This window comes from Equus przewalskii, chromosome 3 (assembly GCF_037783145.1).
Source record: "Equus przewalskii isolate Varuska chromosome 3, EquPr2, whole genome shotgun sequence".
NCBI lineage: Eukaryota > Metazoa > Chordata > Mammalia > Perissodactyla > Equidae > Equus > Equus przewalskii.
The window spans coordinates 19,241,781-19,252,647 of NC_091833.1; the positions used below are offsets into that span (position 1 = coordinate 19,241,781).

General features: G+C 50.4%; 1 protein-coding gene across 3 annotated transcripts; it reads right to left on the minus strand.

Annotated features, from left to right (window-relative positions):
• Positions 1-1,099: 1,099 nt before the first annotated feature.
• Positions 1,100-10,789, minus strand: COG8 (component of oligomeric golgi complex 8). 3 transcript variants are annotated; one of them, XM_070613770.1, is made up of 6 exons: positions 10,375-10,769; positions 8,949-9,156; positions 7,313-8,140; positions 5,119-5,287; positions 3,900-4,076; positions 1,100-1,928 (listed from the first exon to the last, which is right to left on the minus strand). In XM_070613770.1, exons 1-6 carry the CDS (start codon positions 10,767-10,769, stop codon positions 1,771-1,773), a joined length of 1,935 nt encoding a protein of 644 aa, XP_070469871.1. In that variant the 3' UTR covers positions 1,100-1,770. The 3 variants fall into 3 exon arrangements, with proteins under 3 accessions (XP_070469871.1, XP_070469872.1, XP_070469870.1); XM_070613769.1 differs by lacking the exon at positions 1,100-1,928 and having other exon boundaries at positions 3,554-4,076; positions 10,375-10,789; XM_070613771.1 differs by lacking the exons at positions 3,900-4,076; positions 5,119-5,287.
• Positions 10,790-10,867: the final 78 nt, after the last annotated feature.

Genomic DNA, 10,867 nt, shown 5'->3' on the forward strand with positions numbered 1-10,867 from the left:
ACCAGTAATTCTCACATATTCTCAGCAAGATAGTCTCAGGCTTTCTCCGAGGTCCATTCTGAGCAATCACTTACTCTTGGGCCTCTGGGTCAAAAAGCTGCAGGCATATGCTACTGATCTCTATTACAAAGGCATTACTAAGGGATGTTAATCTCAGAGCACTGTAAGGAAGCATCAGAATGTTCTGGTGCCACCCTGCAGGAGCTTCTGGACATTGTCCAAGGGAAAGGAGGCTCCTTGAATTCTAATTTTCATAAGGACCCATGTTTTCAGTATAAATGAGCGCTTTCTAGAGACTTCCCCAATAGTTGGGTCTTCAACCTCACCTCGGGGCACTGCCGCGTCCTGTTCCTCTCCAACATTTAATGCACACACAGCCAGTTCACTTTTGCTTGGCCTCACAGGCCCCCAGACTTGGCCCGTTTAGAGAAAGCCATAGAGGACAGTGGGTCTCTGTGTTCCTTTAATTAACTGCTGTTTAAAGCACATTTTCTCTAAACAACTTACTGGACTTACTACGTAAGTACTTGGATTTTGAGGACTTTGTTTGGTAAGAGAACCTGTGTTGCAAAACTTGGCATAAAAATGAGGTAAGACAAGTATGTAAAGAAATGAGTTCCTTCACCTCTTGACAAAGCTTGACAGTGTCTTAAGGCTAAACATTGGCCAGCATGATGCTAATTTATTTTTCCAAAATAAGTGTGGTGACCAGGAAGCACAAGTTCTGCTTTCTGTTTCTGTTCTAATTGTGACAGAAAGAGGCTCATTGCTCCTTCTCAACTGTCACCCCTCCCCTAGCCGTGCTCCATGGCCTCCTCCCAAAGAATAGCCAGGTACCAGCTGCCCAAGAGATCTCAGCAGAAAAATCTTCCCCAGCTCTGTTAAAGGTGGAAGGCAAAAGCTGGAGACCTACTAAACTGTATCTGAACCTGTTAAAATGTGTGGGCGCTCATTTACAGTAGTATTGTCATTAAACACTTCCATGGACCGGGGCCATTCTGCCCTGTGTTTTACCCTCACAAGGACACTGGTGTCCAAGGCAAAGGAGACACTGCAGGTAAGACACACCACAAGCCCTTTGTCAAAAGAAGTCAGTGAAGACAGTCAACCACCTTAACCTTCATTCTTAAACACAGCTTTCAGATATTTTGGAACCACATTATTATCAAATCTTGGCTTTGAGAAGAGATTACACAAGTCTTAAGAAATGTCTACTGAGGGCCTGGCCCGGTGGTACAGTGGTTAAGCACACATGTTCTGCTTCGGCAGCCTGGGGTTTGCCGGTTCGGATCACGGGTGAGGACACGGCACCGCTTGGCAAGCCATGCTGTGGTAGGCATCCCCACATACAAAGTAGATGAGGATGGGCACGGATGTTATCTCAGGGCCAGTATTCCTCAGCAAAAAGAGGAAGATGGACAGCAGATGTTAGCTCAGGGCTAATCTTCCTCAAAAAAGAAAGAAAGAAAGAAATGTCTACTGAGAATGGCTATTTATTTGCCTCACTTATCTCCATACAAAATTGCCAGGAAATGTTCACTCCTTTAGGGAAGTTATTTTTCTTCTCAAGTTGAAGGCACTATTTTTTGTTCATAGTTCATTTCAGGGCAAACACTTTAAACATCTTCCTCCATCTCAGTTTGCCATGCTTTGGAAGTTTATTGTTTTCTGTTAGAGCCAAGCCAATACCAAGTCGATCCCAAGTCAGACATGCCCAGCTGAAATGTTTTTGTCTTGGTTTTCAGAATCCTCAGATGTAGCAGGAAAGCTTTAGTCATTCACTTCCATCCAGTGGATGTTTGTAAATGTCCTGCTGTCCATTTTGTCAATGAACAGGCAGCCCTGCAAGTGGTCCATTTCATGCTGGATGATGCGGGCTGCCCACCCACTCGCCTGCCACACCACCTGCTCTCCTCTAGGATCCAACCCTGCAAAGGAAGTGACAGCCTGGGTAAGGACATGCTGAACTGCATCACTGCCAACCTCCCTACCCTCTCCCTGTCCCTGGCTGTTCTATTCACAGGAGGCAGCATCAGAAGGGAATGTTGACAGCAGCCCCTGTCCTTCCTATAAATGATGCCTCAACTCTGCCGATTACCAAGTATTCAACCTGGTTCCCAACTCTGACAGTTCGGTTGGTGGGCCACTACGGGGCTGAGATGAGAAATGATCTTCCCAAGGTGCTTCCCCTCTGAACACTCCCGGCGCTTCTGAAATATTGCTGTTTGCTTTCAATTCCTAACAAAGCATTTCAGCTTGGTACAACATAAAATAGTGGGATACCGTCGACTTTCTGACCCTCTTAGACTAAGTGCCTTGCTCAAGAGGAACAATCATCCCAACTCCAGCAAAGGACCACATTCGGCAAAACATCCTGTGGTACGACAGACCGGGGATGGCTGCCTCATTATCCTGGACTGGGCAAAACTGGGTCCCACTTTTCACTCCACCATGACAAATCTAATTAGAACAGAAGTGTGTGTGTGTTAGAGACAGAAAGACACAGAGCGAACAAGAGGGCAGAGCAGAGGACCGAGTGTGAACTAACAGTGGGACTGGGTCCCTCACCCCTGTGCCCCACTTGAGCTGGCTCTGCTCTCACAGGAGCCTCTTTCCCCATCCCAATCTGTCGGGCCTGAACCCCCTCCGCTCCCGGGTCCTGCCCTTTCTTCATGCCAGGAGGCTCCGCTGGTCAGCCGTCAACGTGTCTACACCTTAACTGGAACTTCGCAGAAACCATTTCGTGGGATCCGAGGCCGCCGCCTCCACAGACGGAACAGATGAACGCGCTTACCCAGCCACCACAGGGCCCTCGCCGCCCCGCACCTGAGATCTGCACGGCCTGGAAGCGGGGCACGTAGGCCAGGAAGCCGGCGACGCTCTCGCAGCCCTCGGGGAAAGTAACCAGGCGGCTGTCCAGCACCCGCAGGCTGGGGTTCACGAACACGCGCAGGGGGAAGGGCTCCATCTGCCGGGCCTCGCGCAGGCGCGGCGCGCAGGCGCGGCACAGCGCCTCGGGGAACTCCAGGGCCAGCACCTGCAGCGGCACCCCCAGCTGCGGCGCGCTCAGGCCCACGCAGCGCTGGCGCCGCATCACCTGTACCAGCCGCTGCACCAGCCGCTGCAGCTCCGGCCCCGCCAGCTGTGCCGGCTCTACCGGGGCTGCCACGGCCCGCAGCGCCGGGTCCCCGACCTGGCACACACGCGAGTAGGGCGGCTCAGGCGCTCCCTGCACCAGACGCCGCAGGTAGCGCCAGTAGGAGCGCCGGCGCGCCGGGCCCTCGAGGCCGTCCCAGGCAGGCGTGGAGCTGCAGGCCCGGGCGCTGCCGCCCGCCACCCCCTCTCTCCACAGGAGGGCCGGCCCCGTGCAGCGACGCGCCCTCGCCTGCAGCGACCCCAGCAGCAGGCCCATGGTGCGCCCAAGCGGAGCCACCCACCCGCGTCCCTCGCCGGCCTCCGTAGCCGAGGCTTCCGCCGCCAGGAACGCCGGGAAGCGTAGTTCCCACGCGCCTCCCGGGGGCGCTGGCACCGCCCACACTGCGCAGCCCGCCTCTCGGTGACGTCAGTCAGCTTTATTATTGAATTCCATTTCTTATCGTACAATCAGCCTTTTACAAGCAGCACTCGGAGGTTCCCCCTTCGGTCTCCTCTCCTGAATCCCTCGGCAGCCTCTCCCCTGGGACGCACTCGCGCTTTCCGAGGCCTCCACACCCGCGGCGGCGCTCCTTCTCAGCGGGCCCTGCCGGGAGCCCGGCGCCCGAGCCCGGGGACCGCGCCGGTCGGCGGCGGGAAGGCCCGTCAGGGGCCCGCACCGGGCGCGTCAGGCGGCAGCGGCTCCGCCGACCCAGGCTCCTCCTCCTGCCCCGCCTCAGAGGAGGCCAGAGGGGCAGGCTCGAGGCGCGGCTCCTCGGCGGGGAGTGCTGGGGCCGGGGCTGGGAGTTCGGGCACCAGCTCCTCCTCGTCTAGACAGAAGACCGTCTCCCTCTTGGGCAGGATGAAGGCGAGAGGCTCCTGGACGACGCTGACGTCCACGTGCCCGAGGTTTCCGTACTTGGAGAGCTGAGTGGGTGGAACGCCTGACCCATGGTAGGGAAAGGGAATGGAAAAAACGTTTAATAAGTTAAAATACTGATGTCACAGGAAAGAAAAAACACTTAGAGGAAGTTCAGACACAGCTACCATATTTCCACACAAAATTCATCTTTATGATATGGGACAGGAAGCTATACTGTCAAGTGAGACTTTGAAGGTGATCTGGAACAGCACAGTGTAGGGCGGATGGAGTAAGAGCCCGAGAACCAAGGCAGGCACCGGTTCCCCGTGACAGGCCCAAGGCAGAAGCTGGGGGAAAGCGGAGAGCAGCCGCTCTGCTGGTGCCATCGCTGGCCCACTGCCCTTGGAGCAGTGCTTCCCACGCCCCCTTCACAGGCGCAGAGAGGGCACAGGGAACTGAAGACAGTTTGGGATAAATATTTTTAAAACACCTCTAAACATTTCATATAAATAGAATCATACAATCTGTGGTTCTTCTGTGACTGGCTTCTTCCATTTAGCCAGGTATTCACATATATTGTATGATTTCATTTGAAATGTCCAGAAAAGGCAAATCTATTGCAACAAAAAGTAGATCAGGGGCTGGCCCGATTGCATAGCAGTTAAGGTCACGCTGTCAGCTTTGGTGGCCCGCCCGGCTTGGCTGGTTCAGATCCTGGACGCAGACCTAAGCACCACTTAATCAAGCCACGCTATGGCAGGCATCTCATATATAAAAAAGTAAAGGAAGATGGGCACAGATATTAGCTCAGGGTCAATCTTCCTCAGCTAAAAGAGGAGGATTGATGGTGGATGTTAGCTCAGGGCTAATCTTCCTCAAAACAAAACAAAACAAAAAAGAAAATAGACCAGTGGTTGCCAGGGGCTAAGGGTGGGATTGGGGAATGACTACAGATGGGCATGAGAGATCTTTTTGGGGTGATGGAAATGTTCCAAAATGGTAATGGTGCACACCTCTGTACACTTAATACCAAACAATGAATTTTACAAATGGGTGAATTATTTAGTATATGAATTATATCAATAAAGCAGTTTAAAAAAATCTTTTCTTCTCCTTTCTCTTACCTAAGGTCTGTGCTATCTGAGCTGGTGGAAAAAGGACCTGGAGACAGCGATTTAAATAAGGAACCAGGTCTTCCAGGAAGACAGTGCAGAACTGGACGAAAAGCTCTTGCTCCCCACTGCTGAAGGCAGCCTCTTCAGCACGATGGAAGGCCAGGATTATTTTGGTTACCTAAGAGACAAGGACACCATCAATCACTGGGGTAGTCTATCACCATCAGTAGTGCATGAAACTAAGCACAAATGTGCATCCCTCAAGTTTTCATGAAGAAAGGAGTTCCAAACAGTACATTATATCACTATCTTGTTTAAATTCAGACTTGTGGTCAATCTCCAGAGTGCTGCCACTTCATTGGTGTATTTCTGACCCAACTTGTTTCATTAATGGAACAGTGTCCAGTTCCAGTGGAAGAGCATCATGAAATTATACAGAGACTACACTGTGCTTGACTCCCATGGGAGATGGACTAGAACTATATTGGATCCAGGAAAATGAAGCAAATCTCTAAAAGGTTTCTACTGAGTAAGGCCTTTGAGGTTACAGGAAGCTAGGACCACTAGAAAATTGTAAAGAAGAAAACAGCTGGAAAGAAAGTTCCATATATAAATAACAGAGCAGCCTACGTGACATTACAGACAGGAGTCACAGTGACAGGGTTAAGAATAGACTCAGGTGCTGGACATCCTGGGTTCAAGTCCCAGCTGTGCCACTTAGTGGTTCTGTGACTTCCAAGTGATTATTTAAGTACTCCATGCCCTCTCTGCCTCAGTTTCTTCATCTAAAGTAGGGCCAACAACAGGACCTACTTCATAGGGTTGTGATGATCAAGTCTTAATACATGTAAAATATGATGAATGCCACCTGGCACAAAGTAAGTTCTACATAAATATTAGCTGATTAGTATTATCTGAATTCCATTGACTCTAAAAAGTGTCAGTGCTCATGCTTTCTTGCTCTTTATTACAGGAGAACATCAATAGAAAGATTTTATACAACCACATCACAACTGCCACTTGGCTGACGATTTATAAGATGTCATCCATTTTAAGAAGCATCCCCATATATAAAGATTTAAATGTGTAGAAAATGTGCACCATACTAGGATATTAGTAGTGGTAGTACTGTTACTTGTGTTAGGCAGAATTCTCAGACGGCTTTTGTGATTCCCGCCCCTTGCTATCCACTCCTTTTTGTAATCTCCCCCCCTTGAGTGCAGACACAATCTGTGGCTTGTTTCTAACCAATAGAGTATGGCACAAAGGTGAAGGATTTTGCAGATGTAATTAAAGTCCCTAATCAGTTAACTCTGAATTAATCAAGAGGGAGATTATCCTAGGTAGGCCTGACTTAATCAGATGAGCCTCTTAAAGGAGGGTTGAGAACATCCCTAAAAGAGACTCAGGAAGGAGGGATGTCTCCTGTTGGCCTTGAAGAATCAAAAAGCCACAACATGAACTGCCTATGGAGTGGGGCGGCCTCTAGGTGCTGAAGGCCTAGTCCTACAACTGTAAGGAACAGAAATCAGCCAATGTGAATGAGCTTAAGAGGGGACCCCGAGCTCCAGATGAGACCACAGCTTGGCTGACACTGATTGTAATCTTGTGAGCAGAGGACCCAGTTTGCTGTGCCTGGACTCCTGACACACACAAACTGGACATGAGGGGCTGGCCCCATGGCCAAGTGGTTAAGTTCGTGCATTCCACTTCAGCGGCCCAGGGTTTTGCTGGTTTGGATCCTGGGCGTGGGCATGGCACCGCTCATCAAGCCATGCTGAGGTGGCGTCCCACATAGCTCAACCAGAGACACTCACAACTAGGATATACAACTAGGTACTGGGGAACTTTGGGGAGAAGAAGAAAAAGAAGAAGAAGATTGGCAACAGATGTTAGCTCAGGTGCCAATCTAAAAACAAAACAAAACAACACTGGAAATGATAAATGTATGTTGTTTTAAGCTGCTATGGTTGTGCAAGTTTGTCATGCAGCAATAGAAAACTAATACATTACTGAATTGTTACTACAGGTGAGCCACTGCTAGGTCCCATGCAGGGGGACTAACCAGAGCGTCTCAACCAGAAAAATCCCTAAACCTCTCTAAGTCAGCAGGCACCACTGTCACAGGAACTGGGTTATTACAAAAGTTTGGCCACCTGTTACCAAGGAAGGTCCCAGTAGAGAGCCAACAGCATGTGCTCACCTTGGCAAGGGCATCCTCCAGGGTCCCAGTCACATCTTGTGCCAGGGCCACAGGGCAGCAAAGGCGCAGATCATTGAAGGCGACCAGAATATTATTGAGAAAGCAGGCAAGGGGTGGAAAATCTAAAAGCACCATGGGCGGCTGCAGGGTTCCTGGCTGAGTGACTGGCACAGCAGCAGGCAGGTTACTGCTGCCCAGGATGGCTGGAGCCAGGATGAGGGTGTAGGAGTTCATTTCATCCTGGAACTTCTCCACTGCTTCCTGAATTGCTTTCTGGAAAGTGCTAATGGCCACCCGCTGGAAAACTGGAGCCAACTGGCCCCGGAAATCAGCCCCTACCCGGCTGAAGGACAGCCCAAAGTACATGCACTGGCCCAGCAGAGAGTCCAGGCGACCGCCTATCCCCCGGTGAAGGTCAGTTTCCAGCACCTGCAGGAACTGTGAGACTTTCTGCAGCACCCAGCCATGGAAGATGGCACTCTCATTCACAGTGTGCTCCCCCATGGCAGGGGGCAGCAAAGGGTCCTCATCTGAGAAGATGGCACGGTACTGGGTGATGATATCGAATAGATGGACACGGCAGGCCTCGATGGTTTTTGTGATGTGGAAATAGGGATCCTCATTGGGGATCGCAGTCAGGATGGAACGGAGCCAAGCATCTCGGGCCTGAAGAAACTTCACCCTCAACTCAGCCTCGGTGAAGACATCCATGCGCCGCAGGAAGCCAATGACACGGAGGCAGGCAGGGAGCTGGATGTTGGTCCTCAGTTGCTGGATCAGCTGGGTCAACATCAGCTGCATGGACTGGCGCACTTCGTTCACAATGCCCTGACAATAAAGGGGGTGAGTCACACTACACACACATAGGGAAAGACACTCCCTGGAACCCATTCCACTAACCCTGACTATTGCAGACCAATATTCCCACTGGTTTCCTGACACACAAAGTAGATTCTCTAAAGCTGATGCATACAGGTTCACTAACAAAGATCTGGTTCACTGTGGCTGCAGGTCCTGCTGGTTCTCCTGCCTCACTTGCTTCCTGACGCTTTCCCCCTGCTTGCTGCAATCCAGTCACACTGGATGTCTTTGTATTTCTTAAACATTCCAACTTCTTCCCTCCTCAGCCCTCTGTACTTATTCTTTCCACTTTCTGGTTTGCTCTCTCCCCACATCTTCTTGTGGTTGGCACCTTCTCATCACCTGTGTCACAGCATAAATGTTAGCTCTCCAGAAGAGCCTTTCCTGACCACTCTACCCAGAGTAACCCACCCTAGTCTCTTTTACCACGTTCTCTGGTTTATTTTCTTCAGACACTCACGACTATCTGAAAGCATCATACTATTTATTCACTCATTTGCCAATAGTCGGGTTACACTGATGAGAGCCAGGACCTCATCTGCTTTGTTCACATTGTATCCCGAGCACTGACATTAGTGCTTGGCACACGATTAACATTTATCAGTTGAACAATTGAGTGAATGCACCTCTTATGTTCAAGCCTGCCTTGCTGGCAGAAACTGATGTGAAACTGCAGGGAGTTGCCCTAAATCTTCTGCCTAAAGTTTCGGTGATGACCACAGAATTACTGATTACAAGCACGTCAGTTTCAGTCCTCTCTGGGCAAGCTGGCTACCTGGATGACAGGGATGGAAGAGTATTTCCTTTCCAGTCGGCGGACGTAGGATGCAAGCTCCAGGGCCTCTTCATAATAGCTGTTCCGAACACAGGTGTCCATGAGCTGAGGAATCTCCAGGATTTCCAAGATTTCTGTATGCCGGTTTAGAGTCAGCGTGTTCATCCGTCGATTTGAGCTGATCTCCTCAGCCTCTTTCACAAAGTTCCTAGTAACAGTCAGGAGAATGTTGGTTGCTCACTGCTCTGCACCCAAACCTTAGCTACAGTTACCAAGCGTTTAATATGAACTGGGCACTGGGCTGGATGATTTATCTGATTTAATCTTCACACCAAATTTTTGAGGTAAATACTACTACTCTTGAGGAAACTTTGATCCCAGAGAGATTAAGCAACTTGTCCAAGATCACACAACTAATAAATGATAAAAAGATCTGAACCTAGATCTGCCACTTAACTAGCTGTGGCAAGGTACTTAGGCTCTCTGAACTGTTTCCTCATTGGTAAAATAGCAGTAGGAACCACCTCATAAGGATGTGAGGATTAAATGAGATGATATGTATAAAGCATTCAACACAGAACCTGACACAGTAAATGTTCCTTTAATAAAAGCTGTTATTATTTTGGTAATAATGCACTGAACTAGCCTACAAGCTACAGCCTTACCCCCAGTTCCCTCAGCCTCTTAATCTCCTATGCTATCGTTCAACCTTAGTTCCCACCACAGGCTCCATTTCTTCATAATTGCAGAGACCGGCTTTATGAAGTCCCCTATTTATTCTAGGCGGGTGGAAGGGTACAAAAGCTATTGTCAAATATCCAAAGACCCAAAAGAAAAGAAACTTTTACCATGAAAGGCTGGGAGGCAGAATTAGGGATAATGGACTTAAGATCTAGGGAGGCAGAAGATGGATCAAAAAGGAGGGATTTTTTTTCATAATTTTTGCTGCCCCCAAATGGGAGCATTTCCTTGTCAGCTTCCTATTAATGAGTTTTGGAGCAGGTGACCTCTGGTCTGAGCTGGTGTGTGTACATATATATTTACACAAACATGCACATATGTTAAGATGACAAGTGTAAAGCGTTAACTATGTCAGACCCAAGGATAAGTGCTTTGCATGGATTCTCTTGGTTTAGTGCTCACAACACCTATGGGGGAAGGAGGTGCTGCTGGGTTCCAATTCTGACTTCGAAACTTACTAGCTGTGCCCTTGGACAGTCACCTCTGAGTCTTAACTTCCTCATACATAAAATGGGAATAACAGTACCTGCCTCGAAGGCTGTTGTGAAGTTTAAATGGATTAAGAAAATGCTCACAGCAGAGCCTGACACGTAGTAAGAGCCACGTAAGTGTTAGCTATTTCTATCATCATAAATGTCAGCTATTAGAGTCGTTAAAAGCCCCTTTAGCGCCGGGCCCGCCGCACCTGCAGCTCTGCTGGAAGCTGGGCAAGCGGTCGAGCAGGCGGCCGAGCGACGCCTCCACGTCGCCGAAGAGACGGTGGATGCGCTCGGTGCACTCGGCGCCGCGGATGAAGGTCTTGTAGTTGGCGAAGGCCAAGTCGCGCGTCTGCTGCAGCAGCTGCGCCCGCTCCTCCGCCAGGCGCTCGGGCTCGCGCCGCAGCCGCTCCAGCTCCGAGCCGCTCAACTCCCGGAGGTAACGGCCCACATCGGGCCGCTCACGCCAGTGGGCCTCCGGGAAGCGGTCCCGGAACAGCGACGCCAGGAGTCCTTCATCCTCCACCTCCCCGAGAGCCGCTGCAGTGGCTGTCGTCGTGGCCGAGGTCGTAGCCGACGATGGGACAGTCGCCGTCGCTGCCATGTTCCCGACAGCAGCGTCACTTCCCCTCCGGCCCAGCGGGGGCGCTGGCTCCAAATCTAGGACCGGAAGCAAGAGGGACACACTTCCGGTCTCTATGG